The sequence below is a fragment of the Symphalangus syndactylus genome, chromosome 7 (assembly GCF_028878055.3).
Source record: "Symphalangus syndactylus isolate Jambi chromosome 7, NHGRI_mSymSyn1-v2.1_pri, whole genome shotgun sequence".
NCBI classification, from domain to species: domain Eukaryota; kingdom Metazoa; phylum Chordata; class Mammalia; order Primates; family Hylobatidae; genus Symphalangus; species Symphalangus syndactylus.
The window spans coordinates 23,347,511-23,365,649 of record NC_072429.2 but is presented as its reverse complement, the minus strand read 5'-3'; the positions used below and the strand labels follow the sequence as shown (position 1 = coordinate 23,365,649).

The 18,139-nt window shown below is 38.6% G+C and overlaps 1 protein-coding gene across 2 annotated transcripts; it reads left to right on the top strand.

Annotated features, from left to right (window-relative positions):
- The first annotated feature begins 252 nt into the window (after positions 1–252).
- On the top strand, positions 253–17,868 carry MAT2B (methionine adenosyltransferase 2 non-catalytic beta subunit). 2 transcript variants are annotated; one of them, XM_055285341.2, is made up of 7 exons: positions 253–2,024; positions 10,612–10,806; positions 12,151–12,265; positions 12,434–12,586; positions 15,046–15,239; positions 16,087–16,200; positions 16,725–17,868. In XM_055285341.2, the coding sequence occupies exons 1-7, from the start codon at positions 1,995–1,997 to the stop codon at positions 16,893–16,895; spliced, it is 972 nt and encodes a 323-aa protein (XP_055141316.1). In that variant the 5' UTR covers positions 253–1,994; the 3' UTR covers positions 16,896–17,868. The 2 variants fall into 2 exon arrangements, with proteins under 2 accessions (XP_055141316.1, XP_055141314.1); XM_055285339.2 differs by lacking the exon at positions 253–2,024 and adding an exon at positions 4,134–4,342.
- Positions 17,869–18,139: the final 271 nt, after the last annotated feature.

Below are 18,139 nucleotides of genomic sequence, written 5' to 3'. Positions count from 1 at the left end.
CACATAAAGTTTGTATAAAATAAACTTGTATGTTGATCTACCTTAATTTAATTCTTAAGTCTAGCCAGAAAACCCTGAAAAGATAGAAGTAAAATTTGCCTCCCTTATATTATCATTTGATGCTTTCAGTCTTTAACTTTGGCCATTCTGTTAGGTATGTAATGGTATCTTGCTGTGGTTTTAATTTGCTTTTCTAATGTTGAGCATCTTTTTATGTGCTTATCGGCTATTCTTATATCTTCCTTTTTAAAGTGTTGTCTCAGCTGGGCGCTGTGGCTCATGCCTATAATCCCAGCACCTTGGGAGGCTGAGGCAGGCGGATCACTTGAGGTCAGGAGTTCGAGACCAGCCTGACCAACATGGTGAAACCCCGTCTCTACTAAAAATACGAAAATTAGCCAGGCGTGATGGCATACACTTGTAATCCTAGCTACTCAGGAGGCTGAGGCAGGAGAATGGCTTGAACCTGGGAGGCGGAGGTTGCAGTGAGCCGAGATCATGTCACTGCATTCCAGCCTGGGCAGCAGAGTGAGAGTCCGTCTTAAAAATAATCAATCAATCAATCAGTCAAACAATAGTGTTGTATGGCAGATGCACCTGGCAGCAATAACTTTAAGCATACCCCGAGAATACCCTGTGGTCTAAGAAGAATGTGTGCTTGGAGCTAAGGAATCCGGGAATGGCCAAGGCAAATATTCACTTCTATCTATGGAGGACATCTAAAGAATGTGTGCTTGGAGTCTGGAGCTAAGGAATCCAGGAATGGCCAAGGCGAGTATTAACTCCTTATCTATGGAGCTGCTGGGGAGGCTGAGGCTGTAGAATTAGGTGCGGCCCAGGAGTTCGAGGCTGCAATGAGCTGTGATGGCACCACTGCTCTCCAACCTGGGTGACAGAGGGAGACCCTGTCTTGAAATAATAAAAATAAATAAATTACGCCCAGTTAGCCACTTGGGATCCATCTTGAAGGACTGGCTTTTTCAGGTTCACATTTGTTCACAAATGCAAACACACACACAATTCTTCATAATTTATATTAAGAGATTTCTCTGAATGCCTCTTAGAGTTTACCATGCGCTGTGTGCTCTAAATGAATATAACATTAAAAGTTAGATGATTTTTTTAGTTCAATTCGAATGGCAATTTTTGATGTTCTTAAATTGGTACAGAGCCATTAATTCAGAATAGCGGTGCAAAGCTCACTGAGCACATTCATCACCCTGGAAAGTCTTCGAAAACAGATTACTGGGCTTCGCTCCCAGAGAATGATTTTGTTCCTTAGGTTCTGTGGTGCAGGCAGGTTTGGAAATCACTTATCTAGAAGTCCTTAATGCTTTGTGAAACTTAAGGCCACTCACTCCATCTACCATTTTCTCAGAGGGCAGCATAATATTAATGGAAATGACCCGTTGCATTTTACTTCTTGCGTGCTGTTACCACCACTGCCTTTTACTCTCCTTTGAAATAATTAAAAGCACTGGGAAGGGAAAGCACTGGAGAATTTTACTAAACATAATCTGTTGTAATAAGGTGTAACTAAATAAAATGATAGAAAACTGTGCCTTTTAGAACAGGAATCAACTGCACGATCTGTGTGCTTTCCAAAAGTGTGGCTCACTCTTCTGCAAGAGAAAACTATAAGGAGTCTTGACAGGAAGTTGTTGGGTTTTTGTTTTTGTTTTTGTTAAGTAGTTAGTTCTACCAAATAGTTTTGCAAATAGACCCAGGCTTGACTGGCAATTAAACATGAAACTTCTCATTGGGTATTTTCGAGACTACCACGGGGAATCAGCTACCAGCTTACTGCCATGTGGAAAACTGCACGAGATTCCGGGATTGGAATCAAAATGCTAATTTAAAAGGTCAAGTGAAGCTGCGCCTCACGTTTTGGCGTGCCTGCGCTCTCTGCAGGCAGAAGCGAACAAAGACCCAGCAAGAGAAGGCAGAGGCTAAGACCCATCCCGTATCTGCTCTCCTGAAATAATTCTGGAGTCATGCCTGAAATGCCAGAGGACATGGAGCAGGTAAGAACTAGCAATTCAAGAAATGAAGAATTCTAGAGTAAGAGATGCTTTAAAAGCATTCCAGTGAACGCCTGCTAAAAACAGAATTGTTGTGTAAAGAAAATAGAAACGGGTGTCATTCATTTCCTTAAAACATAACCTCGGGACATGGAAGAATAAGCCAACTTTAGTTACTGACCTGGAGAACCAGGTTATGAAGGGCTCAGCTCAGTCTCATTAGCTGACAATAAAATGCAAGACAGAATTGCAGTTTCATTTACCATTTTAAATGCAATTATGTATATAAAGTTTCTACATAAATAAGGATTTTATCTGTAGTTGTGTGTTCCAGATGTTCTTTGTCTTTGTGTGAATTGAATCTGCTAACATAACTTTTAGTTTCAGGCTGCTCTCTTTAAATGTATAGACTTAGCCACCACACCAAGTTGTATATTGTCTATGTTAAGAATGGCGTTTGATTCGCATAGACCCTACCATCATTAAAGAAAATGATCAAAAATCATATCCAAACATATGCCCCTAGAACTGTACCCAACTTTTACGGGTAAGTATCAAGTCAGATTCTCAAAAGTAGCCGAGTTAAACTCTTTCTGTTCCTCAAGACCAGGCTGCTCTGAGAATCAGAATGCTAATTGCATATGCTTGCCCTTAAACCTTCTTCACGTTGAAGAATGAAGAATTAATTTTCTTTTCTCCCACAGAAAGCTAAGATTACGTCACGTGTTGCGACTAGAAACTTTAAACCGAATTCCCAGTTTTTAAGAGAGGAGTAGTAACATGATCTTGGCTGCTCCCCCGGCCCTCTTCCCGCCCTCTGCTTTGTTGTCCCGATTGTTTGTTTAGCGCTGGGGCAGTCCTCAAGGATTCCCTAAATGATGCCAAACTGATGAACAGTAATAGCCTGTGTTTAAAAAAAAAAAATCAACATAAGAAACCTCAGGCTGTCTTCGATTACTGTTCTAGAGAAACTTTATGTTTACACGAATAAGGAAATGAGTTTTTGTTGGAGGTTGGGGAGGAAGGAAGGTCACGGTGTTCTGACGTGGAAAACTTCTTTAAAAGGCTGCTTAGTCTTTAGTTTGAAAATAAACCAAAAAGGATTAGGAGTTGGGGAAAGGCCCTAGGAAAAACCAAGCAGTGGTCACGTTTGTGGGCGACGTTTAGAGCTTGCTATCCTGGGCACACAAGAACCCTTGGAATGTTCGGTGCAAAGTTGGCAAATCCTACACGGCCTGTGCCAGGGTTTACTTTCTGCATAAATTTCACAGGCGTCCGGCCCGGCTGAGGACTTTTTGCGGTTTTTAACTGGAAGGGAAATAAGTCGGCATCAGCACTTAGGGCTGATTAACTTTTAAAAGGTGGTAGAACGCCCAGCCTTACATGCTGCTGCTTAAATTCTCGGTGCTTACCAAGGCTGGGCTCGTGTGGCCCAATCCTGCAATCCCCGAGGCGGTGTTTCTTAAAGGGTGGGCTTGATTCTGGTTAAACCCATTAAGTAGTCGGACCCCGGGCTTGTTTCTTGTTCTGTAATTATGGGTAAAGTCCAAGGATCTGCGTTTTGAAGAGGTACCTAAGTAGTTCATCTTCCTTCCCGCCACAACTTTTTATTTTTAATTAGTTAAAAATAGTTTTACATTTTTGAAATCTCACACATAGGTTTTTTCTTTTTTTAAGCATCCCAGGAAGACAAATGGCTCAGACGCCAACCCTTTTATTTTTATTCCTTGTCTTTTTCTAAATCCTTCAAAACCCCCACCTAGGGCTCTAGAGATGTGTCCATTATGCTCTACACACCTCCGCCCCTGCCCCCCATGACTTTAAAATGCTTTTTATTCTACTTTTTATATTGCTCAGTCGATCTTCATGCACTGCGCAGTCTGCAAACTTGAAACTCAAGGCGATCCAGTTCAATCTTTTCCCGAGTCAAGAAAAAAAGTAGAATAAAAAGCACACAAATAAAACCTCCGAAACAAAACCTGAATTCACTGCCTAAGGTCAGGGCCTTTCTTTTGTGTGTCGCTTTAAGCATCGGCGCGTGGGCTGGGGGCGGACCGCGCGCACCCGCCCTCTTTCTGGGGCGTCGGCGGAGCGTGGCCAATCAACGGGCGCGGCTATGGCAGCGGAAGCCGGAAGCGGCGAGCGGGGTCGATCTGGGCCTAGGGGAGGCGGGCCGAGGGCGTTAGAGCTGAGGCCCGCGTCGATCCTGGGTTGGAGGCGGTGGCGGCCGCTGAGGCTGCGGCGTGAAGACGGCGGGCATGGTGGGGCGGGAGAAAGAGCTCTCTATACACTTTGTTCCCGGGAGCTGCCGGCTGGTGGAGGTGAGGGAGTCGGCCTGGGCGTCTCCGGTGGGAGCGGGGGCGCCGAGGGGGACGAGCCGCCGGGGCTCGGGCGGCTTTCTATGCGTATTCCGCCCGGGTCAGAGCCTCCGGCCGGGAGTGGTCTCACCGCCACCCTCCCAGCCCCGGATCCGAGGGGGGCGCCACCGAGTTTGTTTATCTCAGCGCACACGGGTCAGTGTTTTTTTCTTCCAGCCACTGCGGCAGGAAGCAAGTAGGTGGAGGTTTTACTTTCGAGTTCTGTCTCTGCTTCTGAGGACGAAGAGGTTTTTCAGAATTGTTTGTTTTGATTTTGTTTTTCCCCGTGTATTCATCTTTGGTTCGTATTCCTCGATCTTACAAGTTCGTAGGTTTGAGAAAGAACAGGAAAAGGTGACTTCTCACAAATAACAGTGCTGGAAATGACAACTTATCGAACTCTTAAGTTCTCAGCACTATGTTATGCACTTGACGGGCATTACTTTAATCCTCCACTGTGAGATACTGTTATTGCCTCATTTTGTAGATGAGAAAACAGGCATAGAGGGTGAGACATTGGCCCACGTTCTTTCCGTAAGGTTGGAGCCTGGAATTCAGATACGGGTTTGTGTGACTGTCTCGGGCTTTGAACCACTACGGAGTTTCCCTGAAGGAAGATTATGATGATGACTGGAAAATCCATCTCTGGTGCCCCTCGCACCCCCGCCCTATCCTGCTCCGTTCCACTTAAGGGCCTCCAGCCTTAATCTGTCCACAGAACATATCCAACCCTGGGGATAAGAACACTGCTAATGCCCAGACCATGTCTTTTGAAGAGAAGAGAGAATATAGGAGATGGCTGTCTCTGTTAATGCAAAGTTTTCATGCTTCCAAATTTACTTAGGGTTTTCGAATCACTTTGGTTCTTTGAGGGTAAAGTTAGGATAAATGGTCTATTAACCTCTGTGTTCCTTGGTCCTCCAGACGGTGCTGAGTGCATGTTACATATTGTACGTTTACATTTATATGTATGCATTTGTATGTGTACATGTGCATATAAAGCTTAATCTACTTTCACAAAAAGTTCTGTATAAAAATGAAAATAGCTTTTCGTGTTTTCCTTAATTAAAAATGAAACAACGAAGAGCCTGGCACAGACTTACTGCTGTCAAAACCTGTAGAATTAAAGCTTACTGACTCATGAGAACGAGAACTGTCTCATAGTTAATGTTAGAGAAGCAGCCTGGAGTGGTTCTTGTTAGTAATACTGTCTGTGGAGCACAGTAGCGTCGCAGTAGGAGTTAGACCAATCCCACCTAAGTAATCAGAGAATCTTAAAAAGTAAAGCCCAGTCATGTTTACTTAAAGGTCTGTTTCTGGGGAATTAAAAAATAAACATGAAACCGTGCCAAGTTTTAAAGTTTCTAAAAACGACAAGGTATTTACCACTGAAATTTAGGAAAACCACATACTAGTAATTTTCCATTATTTACTTTTCTAGAACATTTTTAGTAGACATTAACGCAGGTGTGCTAAAGTAGAGATCACTGTCCCAGAGTACTGTGTTGGACCATTTGGAAAGAGCCATATATCTCCCATTACCTATACAATTTGGTATCATTCGATTAGATAGGATAATAAGAACATTTATTTATATGTACTTAACTTTTCAAGAAATGTTTTTTTGGTGTCCATAAATCTGGTCCCTTGGAGTGATTGAATTCCGTACTTCAAAGTTTAGACAATAAGAGGCAGATACGTTTAGAGTAACTTAAACTGATATTAGATCTACTTTCCCCCATATAATAAAAATTGAGAAAGTAGACTTCAGGCAAAGTATTATCAACTCCTTATTGTGCCTTGAGTGAACTAGAGAGCATTTTATTCTTTCATTCTGATTTTCTTAAAGTGTTTAGACATTTTTTCCTTGTGCACAACTAAAATAATTTATGGAGTGCAGGTCCAAAGTAGTTTTTAGAGAGATATTTCTTTTTCTAAAGAACGAACCAAAAATCCCCAACAAAACAGTGTAAAAGGCAGAAGAGTACTGTTTATATAGAAGCTCAAAAATAGAGATATTTGTTTGGCATATTTTAAATTTCGGAGTAATGCATATTCAGAGGAAAAGTTACCTTATTTAAGTAAACGAAATATTCGGACTCCTTGTGGTAGGGATAATATGGAAAATGTTAGAAATGTAGAACTTTAAAGCTGAAAGAGCCTTAGGCATTTTGTCTAAATGCCTCCCCCATTTACCAATGAGGAATTAGATCAGTAGAGATAGAATAACTTATAAACACAACACCAATTTGTGGCAGAACAGATAAAACTTTAATCATTCATGAAACCAAATATTAGTTCACAGGATTGAGACAAAATGCAGTGTATTTGACTTGACCAGAGAAGCAAGAAGACTCAGGTTCTGGTTCCAGCTTTTTCTCTTTTACTGTAGACAAAACCTTTAACACTGGACTTCTTGTTACTCGCTTTGGAAATAGTATCTCTTCTAACCAGCTGCTGGTTTTGTTTTTTTTTTTTTTTCGTTTTTTTTCTTCTTGCCCTTTCACCAGTCTGAAGTGCAGTGGCTCAAACTCTTTTCACTGCAACCTCTGCCTCCAGGGTTCAAGCGATTCTCCTGCCTCAGCTTCCCAATAGCTGAGATTATAGGCGCCCACCGCCATGCCCGACTAGTTTTTCTATTTTTGGTAGAGACAGCGTTTTACCATGTTGGCCAGGCTGGTTTTGAACCCCTGACCTCAGGTGGTCGGTCCACCTTGGCCTCCCAAAGTGCTGGGATTACAGGCGTGAGCCATGGCACTCGGCCTCAAACTGCTGTTATTAAAAAAACAAAAACAACTATGATTATATACTTATATAACATGTTTTCTTCTTTTTGATTTTTTGTTTGTTTGTTTTTTTGAGATGAAGTCTAGCTTTTGTCCCCCAGGCTGGAGTGCAATTGCGCGATCTCAGCTCACTGCAACCTCCGCCTCCTGGGTTCGAACGATTCTCCTGCCTCAGCCTTCCGAGTAGCTGAGATCACCTAAAATTACCTGGAAAAAAATATGAAACAGTGTACAGAACCCAGCGGTCAGATGTCAGTACTCAAGATTTTTGTTAAGAGTGAGGATCTGAAGTGCAAGCATTTATTGAAATGGAAGTGATACTGCACAACATTCTGTTTGAAAATTAACATGTTATAGGCCGGGGCGTACTGGAGGCCTTACATAGTAACCCAGGGGTATAAGGATATAAAGTTGCTTTTTCTCATACAACCCCACTTCCTTTTTTACGTTAAGCCTATTATATTCCCTAAAGAGCCTTGTTCTTCTCTATACTTAATACTGCATCAACTCCAAGAAGCTCTTAATTATAAGAAGATCATCTGGGCTCTTATTTAAGTTGCACTAAGTTAGCAAAAAATACTGCTAAACTGTGACAATTCATAAGATTTTTTTTTTTATTCATTTAACATGTTAAAATGAAGAAACAAGTGTACTTCACAGAATCAGTGAAGTACACAGATCTTAATTCACTGTTTAGTAACTTTTGTGGATTGTATAATGCTTTGGCTTCTATTTCAAGTTTTCTTTTTTAAGGGGGAAAGATACTGTTGTCATTTTGAGAAAGGTAGATGGCACTTTTTGTTTTGCTTGTGTAAGAGAAACGGATTTTTATGAAAGCTTTGAACTTTCCTGGAGTGCGAGAGTACACTGGTCCTCACAAGTGCAGTCTCCAAATCACGATGATCAGCATCACTTGTTGGAACTTGTTCGGAATGCAAATTATCAAGTCCCACCCCAGACCTTTGTGATCTAAAAGCCCTCCAGGTGATTCTGATCCACACTGAAGCATGAGAACCACTGACCTTAGGAACTGTTACCTGTTCCTTTGCTTCCCTAGAGTGAAGTAAAAAGTGAGAAACTTGGAAGAAACCAAATTATCTCTTTTAGGGTATTTTTTCAGGAATCTTTACCGTATTTATCCTGTGTAAATTGTTTTCTCTGATTGTACTAGACTTGGCATGTTTTCTCCTCTTTACAGTTCAATCTTTGTAGAGCTGTTTTCTTGCCAAATTTCAGAGAAAATATTTTGTTGGCTGAAATCCTTGTTTTCATAGATCAATTGGTTTAGAGCCAAGTTTTGCAACACAGCCTGAATGAAATTGCTTTCAACTTTTAAAATGTCTTGAAATTGGTTGAACTAAGGAAAAATAATCCTAAGAATTTACCTTTATACTATCTTTCCCTGTTAGTCTTTTCATTTTAGGTTTTTGATTGCTAGAAATACTTGCTTTTGGTGTCTTTTTTTTTAAAAAATGTATGTATTCAGCTGAATAATTGAGCTAAGGGCTTTAAAAGGTCTTTGGTTATTGTATATGTATTTAAAGTTTTTGACAGCTCAGAATTAGGTGACTATAACAACTCGAGATAAAATAACTGGTTTGTTTTTAATAGTAAAAGTTGACTTTATTCAAGATCCTGGTTGGAAACTTGGCGTTACCCATCTTGGGAAGAAGGGACATTTTTGGAACTATGCTTGGAAACAGAATTTAAATTGTTTCCCAAATAGTGGTTCTTTTTCATTTCTGTGTGTAAGAATTTGTTTCACAGTAGCAACACAGATCAGGTTAAAATGTTTTTTCTTATCCTTTGTGTTTATTTTAGCTTTTTTTTTTTTTTTTTTTTTTTTGAGATGGAGTCTCGCTCTTGTTACCCAGGCTGGAGTGCAGTGGTGCCATCTTGGCCCATTGCAGCCTCCACCTCCTGGGTTCAAGCAATTCTCCTGCCTCAGCCTCCCGAGTAGCTGGGATTACAGGCGCCCGCAACCACGCCTGGCTAATTTTTTTGTATTTTTAGAAGAGATGGGGTTTCACCATGTTGGCCAGGCTGGTCTTGAACTCCTGACCTCAGGTGATCTGCCCAGCTCGGGCTCCCAAAGTGCTACGATTACAGGCATGAGCCACTGCGCCAGGCCAATTTTAACTATTCTATGTAGGTAAATTTTTGGTTAACTAAGGAACATTTACCAACTTGGTTAAACTTAGAAAGCATTTAAGTGTTGTAAGGACCAAGTTTTTTTTCCTCCTCATATATTCCTTTGAAATGTTGATTAATTCTCTACATTGGGTCCATCAAAATATGATAAATCATTGAGACTTGAAACAACATTTGGGATTAAAATCTGAAGACCAGAAACATCAGCTTGTAAATATATTGGCAGATTTGACCCAAATACTAATCAGGCCTTAAAATAGGTAAACTTAAAACACATTTCTCTCTAGAGACTCAAAGAGCACCTTCAGTCGTATCTATAGGAGCAAGACAAATTGTAAAGTCTTATAAACTGAAGAATGTAATGTTGTTATTTACTATTTAGGTACTTGGAGCAAAAGTATAAAAAAAGTTGCTGTTTACTAACTCATTTGGGTATTATCAATCATAAAAATAGGATTTTCTGTTAACATAGGAAATATAAATCTACATAATTCCTTGCATATCATCTTGTGTTCTTTTCCTTGGGTAAGATTATTATAACTTTTTTAATTAAAAAAAATTTTTTTTTTGAGACAGGGTCTCACTCTGTCCCCCAGACTGGAGTTCATGTCATGATCTCTGCTTATTACAGCCTTGACCTCCCAGGCTCAAGCGATCCTCCCACCCCAGCCTCCCAAGTAGCTAGGACTACAGGCATGCACCACCTGTAGCTCAGCTAATTTTTGCTTTTTTTATTTTTTTTTATTTTTTTGTAAGGACGGGGTTTCACCATGTTGCCTAGGCTGGTCTCGAACTCCTGGGCTCAAGTGATCCACCTGCCTTGCCCTCCCATAGTGCTGGGATTAAAGGCATGAGCCACCATGCCTGGCAAAAGCTTTTTCTTAAGTGATACAGTTTTTTATATGGTTTGATTAATCATTGTTCTAACTTTATTTATTACATTTTTAAGTTGTGTTTTCTGCTTTTTTATTTTAAAAATTTATTTATTTTTATAAATACAAAGTATATGTTTACTTTTTTATTTTTTGTATTGAGATGGGTCTCACTGTGTTACCCAGGCTGGTCTCAAACTCCTGGGCTCAGCGGATCTGCCTGCCTCGCATTCCCAAAGTGTTGGAATTACAGGCGTGAGCCTGGTGCCCGGCCCTAACTTAACTTCAGAATTGGCTTGCAGATATGGGACATGAGTCAAAATACATAGAATTAAGACAGTTAGGGAACAACTATGGTGACTAATTTATTTGAGAGAACTCTTTTCAAAGTTAGTAACTCTTTCTTTCCACCTTCACCTTCTAGGAGGAAGTTAACATCCCTAATAGGAGGGTTCTGGTTACTGGTGCCACTGGGCTTCTTGGCAGAGCTGTACACAAAGAATTTCAGCAGAATAATTGGCATGCTGTTGGCTGTGGTTTTAGAAGAGCAAGACCAAAATTTGAACAGGTTAATCTATTGGATTCTAATGCAGTTCATCACGTCATTCATGATTTTCAGGTATGATTTAGGTTATTTTAACATATACATGAACAATATTAAGAATTGTCCGGATGATACTGAAACTATCCTTGCTCTCAAGGAAATTACTATGCTTGAAAGCTCTGAAGCTGTATTATGCAGTAGCATTTTTTTCATTTGGCATGACATGGTATATGTAAACCTTACATTTTGACACGTTGACAAAGACAAATATGAAGCATTTTATAAAATGCTTATGTTTATAAAGTGCCTTCTAAGTAATACTTTCTCTGCAAATGGTTTTCAAATGTTACTGTAAACCTCACCACACTGCAAAATAGTTATTTTCATCTTAGAGCTGAGGAAGCAGGCTCAGAGAGGTTTTTGGTATCATTGATACTATTCTCCCTTTGACATGGATATATTAGATATTTAAATCATGTTAATTGCATAAATGATAGCTCTTTCCTCTTGTCCAAATTCGGGGATAAAACTTGTTTTGATTTAGAAACACTTCTGTTTTGTTCTTGTTTTTGAGACGTGATCTTGCTTTGTTGCCCAGACTGGAGTGCGGTGGTGCAGTTGAGTTCACTGCAGCCTCCACCCCCCAGGGTTCAAGCAATTCTCCTGCCTCAGCTTCTCGAGTACCTGAGATTACAGGCGTGCGCAACCGCACCTAACTAATTGTTGTATTTCTAGTAGAGATGGGGTTTCACCATGTTGGCCAGGCTGGTCTTGAACTCCTGACCTCAAGTGATCCGCCCACCTCAGCCTTCCCAAGTGCTAGGATTACAGATTTGAGCCACCGCGCCCAGCCTAAAAACATGGTTGTTTTATTTTCAGACAGGGTCTCACTCTGTAGCCCAGGGTGAAGTACGGTAGATTGATCACAGCCCACTGTAGCCTTGAGTTCGTTGGCTCAAGTGATCCTTCTGCCTCGGCCTCCACAACAGTTAGAACTACAGGCTCATGCCACCACGACTGGCTAATTTTTAAATTTTTTTGTAGAGATTGAGTACCACTATGTTTCCCAGTCTTATCTTGAACTCCTGGCCTCAAGCAGTCTCTCACCTCAGCCTCCCAAAGTGTTGGGATTACATGCATGAACCATCACACCAGAATAGGAATACAGTTGACAGTTTTTTTCCTGGTTTGTGTCTACATATTATGAAATACTCTTTTCAGTGCCTATAAATATTTTAAGTCTGAACCTTGCGGGGAAAAGCAGCAGCATGACAAAACTACATTAGAAATTACAATGATTTATTCTTAGTTGAAAGAATGTTGACTTACTGCACATTTTCTCTGAATTAACTTTAAGAAGGCTGTAATACCTCTTTCATTTTATTTTGAGTTAAAAATACGTCAATGCTTAACTTCCAGCCCCATGTTATAGTACATTGTGCAGCAGAGAGAAGACCAGATGTTGTAGAAAATCAGCCAGATGCTGCCTCTCAACTTAATGTGGATGCTTCTGGGAATTTAGCAAAGGAAGCAGGTAATGATGACTTTATAAAATTTTCATAAAATATTAAGTGATCGCTGAGTTTTTAGAAATTAAGGTTTTGTAGATGGTTGTTTTTATTTATCATGAAAAACCATTCTAAATTCCATGAAAGAGTAATGTCATGTAAAAATTTAGTAGATTTGTCTTCTTTTTTTGTAGCTGCTGTTGGAGCATTTCTCATCTACATTAGCTCAGATTATGTATTTGATGGAACAAATCCACCTTACAGAGAGGAAGACATACCAGCTCCCCTAAATTTGTATGGCAAAACAAAATTAGATGGAGAAAAGGCTGTCCTGGAGAACAATCTAGGTAAGACATAATCTCTTTAGCCCTTGATTGTTTTTGAAGACTTTAAAAATCATTTATACATATACATATACATGTTTTTAAATTTAAAAAGTCAATGAATATGAATCAGAGAAAAATTAGAATATAGTTAATAAAGAAAATAAAAAATTCTAAGAGATAACTGCTTTGTGAATCCTTCAAGACAGTTTCCACTATCAGTGTTTACATATTCATCTTTACACATAGAAAACAAGTCAGGTAATGCAAGCTTTTGTAACTTATTTTCAAAAAAACAGGGCAGTATAATTTCTCTTAGAGTGAGATACTCTGTTTATGTATTCTGTTATATGTATTTTGTTTTTGTGTATTCTGTTATATGTATGTTGTATATATTAACATTCTATGTATGGTGTTTCTTTTTTCCTATATGTGAGTTTGTGTATAATACACATCTCCATATATAAAAAGCATACACTCCTTAGAAAAAATGTAAAATTACTAAGAACAAAAGTTCTCATAAATGCTGCCTCAGGGAGATAAACACCAAATGTGGTTAAGTGTGGAAGCATTTTTATGTATTTTCAAAAAATGTATGCATGTTGTTTCATAACCTGGTTTTTTTTCCCTCAACATCTTTTCATTTCAGTACAAGTGGAACCTGCTCTGGGATATCTTACTCCTATCAGTGGCTGCATAGTGCTTAATTTAATGGTCCCCTGCACTAAAACTACTGCCTTAGACTATACTATGGCAGCCCTAGTATAGAATACTTTACTAATGGACATTTAGGTTTTTAAAAAGTTTTCTCGTATTGTGTATTATACTGTTGAAATCATCCTTGAATAAATTTGTCTTAGTTTATTTCGTGCTGCTATAACAGAATACCAACAACTCAGTAATTTATAAAGAACAGAAATTTATTTCACACAGTTCTAGAGGCTGAGAAGTCCAAGATCAAGGTGAGGGTCTTTCTGGTCCTCTAGAGGGGAGGAATGCTGTGTTCTCACATGGCAGAAGAGCAGAAAGGGATGTGCTCCTTCCTTCAAGCCCTTTTATAGTGGCATTAATCCATTCATAAGAGCAGAGTGCTGATGACCACCTAAACACCTGCCAAAATGCCCCACCTCCCAATACTGTTGCTTCGTGGATTAAGTTTCAACATGATTTTTGGAGAGGACAAAAACATTCAAACCTTAGCAGTATCTAAGTTCTCTTGTCATATGATTTAAAAGAAAATGTTTGATTTGCAGTTACTGTATACCATCAGCAGGGACCATTATAAAATCTAAATATTAATGAGTGGTTGTAAAACTAATGCGAACACTCATACACCCTTCACATAGATTCACAAATTGTTAATGTTTTGTCACATTTGTTTTACACGTTTGCTTTTGCCAGACCCATTGATAATTAGTTGAATTTCATCTCCAAATACTTCACTTTTTATCTTCTAACAACAAGAATGTTCTTCACATAATTACAATGCAGTTATCATACATTGGAAACTTAACATTAATATGGTACTGTAATCAAATACAAATCTATTTAGGAATTTTCTCATTTATGCCAAAAATGTCCTTTATTGCTCTTATTTTTTAATCTAGCATCCAGTCAAAGACTATTCATTGCATTTAGTTGTCATGATAGGTTTTATTTTTAATGATCATATTAATGTAGGATTTATATATATAAAAAAACTAGTCCAAATGACAGAAGATACTTAACAAATGTGGTTTTGCCTTTTTTTTTTTTTTTTTTGAGACAGGGTCTCAGTCGCCTGGGCTGGAGTGCAGTGGGGTGAACACAGCTCACTGTAGCCTTGACCTCCTTGGCTTAAGCGATCCTCCCACCACGAACAGCTAATTTTTTTACATTTTGTAGAGACGAGATCTCACTGTGTTGCCCACACTGGTCTCGAACTCCTGGGCTCAAGTAGTCCTCCTGCCTTGGCCTCCCAAGTGCTGGAATTACAGGCATGAGCCCCACCACACTCAGCCTTTGACTGTTTTTAATTTTATTTTTGAGGCAGGGTCTCACTCTGTTGCCCAGGCTGGAGTACAGTGGTGCAGTCATAGCTCATTGCAACCTCAAACTTCCAGGCTCAAGAGATCCTTTTGCCTTACTCAGCCTCCCAAGTAGCTGGGACTACAGGCATGTGCCACCATGCCCAGCTAATTTTCATTTTAATTTTTTGTAGAGACGGAGTTTTGCTATGATGCCCAGGCTGATCTTGAACTCCTGGCTTCAAGCGATCCTTCTGCCTTGGCCTCCCAAAGTGCTAGCATTATAGGCATGAGCCACTGTGCCTGGCCTTGACTGTTTTTACATTGCATTGTCACAAGTGAGCTGTGTCATTTTGGTATATTTTAATTAAAAGGCAAGGTTTCTACTTTGATATTATTTAAATCCACACCCTTGTATCTTACATCAAAATTTAAGAACCAGTCAGCTTTAAATTATTTGCTTTTATTCTTCTCTAGGAGCTGCTGTTTTGAGGATTCCTATTTTGTATGGGGAAGTTGAAAAGCTCGAAGAAAGTGCTGTGACTGTTATGTTTGATAAAGTGCAGTTCAGCAACAAGTCAGCAAACATGGATCACTGGCAGCAGAGGTTCCCCACACATGTCAAAGATGTGGCCACCGTGTGCCGGCAGCTAGCAGAGAAGAGAATGCTGGTAAGAAGGATTCCTGAGTCCTATCTTAGCGAAGGTCCGCTTTGTTTTCTCCATGCTTGAACTTTGATAGCTATACTTGGAGTGTTACTGAGTGAAAGCCAAAAGTGCTTTTTTAAAACTAGGCTACCAAACAAAAGTAGTTTACATATAGACTATATTCATGAAGAATAAAAATATGCTCTTCTGTTTGAATTTATTTCTTATGTACTATAGATCCCATCATTTCTTTTATTGCAAAGTGTTAGGAAACTTCAAAATAATCATCTAAGGTCTTTTAAGAAGGTACTCTTTGGGGGCTGGGCATGGTGGCTAACACCTGTAATCCCAGCACATTTGAAAAAGTTGGTATTAAATATAATATCCATACAAAGAAAGATGAGACTGATTTAGTTTAGAATATTAATAGGATGACTATAGTTTTTTAATATATGGGAATTATATTTTGTAATATATAACATGACAATATTTAAGAAAGTTTATCTCAACTTGAAAAATGGTTCTATTAAGTTTTTGTTTTAGCTTAGGATAATTAAAAATGCTCATTAAATTGGACTGTTTTCATAAAAATGTGTAATGATTTTTTATATTCCTGCTAACTAAGTAAAATTGGAGCCTTTTTTTGATTTTAAAAATTCTTAAGGTTTAATTTCTAGAAATTGCTCTTTTGTGTTTTGCTAAGAGTATTAGTAAGAATTTGATTTTAGATATCTTGTGGAGAGCTTTCCAGAAAAAGAGGATTGCCTTTTAGTTCCTGGACCTTATTTTAAGTAAGCTTTTTTGTCAAACCTATTATTCTACTCAGCTCAAAAAGTGGAAACTATTGAATTTATTGTGTCATCGTTCTTAGGATCCATCAATTAAGGGAACCTTTCACTGGTCTGGCAATGAACAGATGACTAAGTATGAAATGGCATGTGCAATTGCAGATGCCTTCAACCTCCCCAGCAGTCACTTAAGACCTGTAAGTACATGGCTGTAAAAACCTTCTTTAGATCCATTGCTATGGTATATATTATTGCTGTGTTGGGTAACTTCATTTCTCAGTACTAATCAAAGTGAACTTTGCTTGTATGCTGGCTGTTCATAGTTCTACTTTTCTCTAAATTATCATCTGTAGAGAAGATCATGAGTATTGAAGTTTGTAGAAAATGTATTATGGTCTTGATCGTGACAGGCATTTGGTTTATTTTTCCAGGGATGATCAAATCAGATTTCTTACACTAAGAGCAAAAATAAGTAGCAAATATAAAACCTCAAAATGGCCAGGCACAATGGCTCATGCCTGTAATCCCAACACTTTGGGAGGCTGAGGCAGGAGGATCCCTTGAGCCCGGGAATTTGAGACTAGCCTGGGCAGTGGAAGGAGATCTCATCTCCGTTTAAAAATATATACATATAAAAAAAAAAAAGGTCAGGGTGAACAAAGCCCTCAAAATATAGCCTTTCACTTACTTTTGATTTTTTTGTGTTTATCTTTCTTTAAAGATTACTGACAGCCCTGTCCTAGGAGCACAACGTCCAAGAAATGCTCAGCTTGACTGCTCCAAATTGGAGACCTTGGGCATTGGCCAACGAACACCATTTCGAATTGGAATCAAAGAATCCCTTTGGCCTTTCCTCATTGACAAGAGATGGAGACAAACGGTCTTTCATTAGTTTATTTGTGTTGGGTTGTTTTTTTTTTTTTTTTAATGAAAAGTATAGTATGTGGCACTTTTTAAAGAACAAAGGAAATAGTTTTGTATGAGTACTTTAATTGTGACTCTTAGGATCTTTCAGGTAAATGATGCTCTTGCACTAGCAAAATTGTCTAAAGAAACTAAAGGGCAGTCATGCCCTGTTTGCAGTAATTTTTCTTTTTATCATTTTGTTTGTCCTGGCTAAACTTGGAGTTTGAGTATAGTAAATTATGATCCTTAAATATTTGAGAGTCAGGATGAAGCAGATCTGCTGTAGACTTTTCAGATGAAATTGTTCATTCTCGTAACCTCCATATTTTCAGGATTTTTGAAGCTGTTGACCTTTTCATGTTGATTATTTTAAATTGTGTGAAATTGTATAAAAATCATTGGTGTTCATTATTTGCTTTGCCTGAGCTCAGATCAAAATGTTTGAAGAAAGGAACTTTATTTTTGCAAGTTACGTACAGTTTTTATGCTTGAGATATTTCAACATGTTATGTATATTGGAACTTCTACAGCTTGATGCCTCCTGCTTTTATAGCAGTTTATGGGGAGCACTTGAAAGAGCGTGTGTGTACATGTATTTTTTTTCTAGGCAAACATTGAATGCAAACGTGTATTTTTTTAATATAAATATATAACTGTCCTTTTCATCCCATGTTGCCGCTAAGTGATATTTCATATGTATGGTTATACTCATAATAATGGGCCTTGTAAGTCTTTTCACCATTCATGAATAATAATAAATATGTACTGCTGGCATGTAATGCTTAGTTTTCTTGTATTCTCTTTTTAAATGTAAGGACCAAACTTCTAAACTAATTGTTCTTTTGTTGCTTTAATTTTTAAAAATTACATTCTTCTGATGTAACATCTGATACATACAAAAGAATATAGTTTAATATGTATTGAAATAAAACACAATAAAATTAATACTTGATCCAGAATGTGAACTTACCACCCCATCCTAGAATGTTACAGATACTGTATCTATTTGTGCGAACTGATTTGTTTTTAACTAAAAATTAATAGCTATATAATCTTGTTACATTATACAGTTGACCCTTGAACAGCGTGGGTTTGGGGTATCAACCTTGCACAGTCTAAAATCCACTATAACTCTTGACTCCCCAAATACTTAATTAGTAAAAACCTACTGTTGACCAGAAGCCCTACTGATAAACAGTCATTTAACATATTTCCATCTTCTGTGTATTA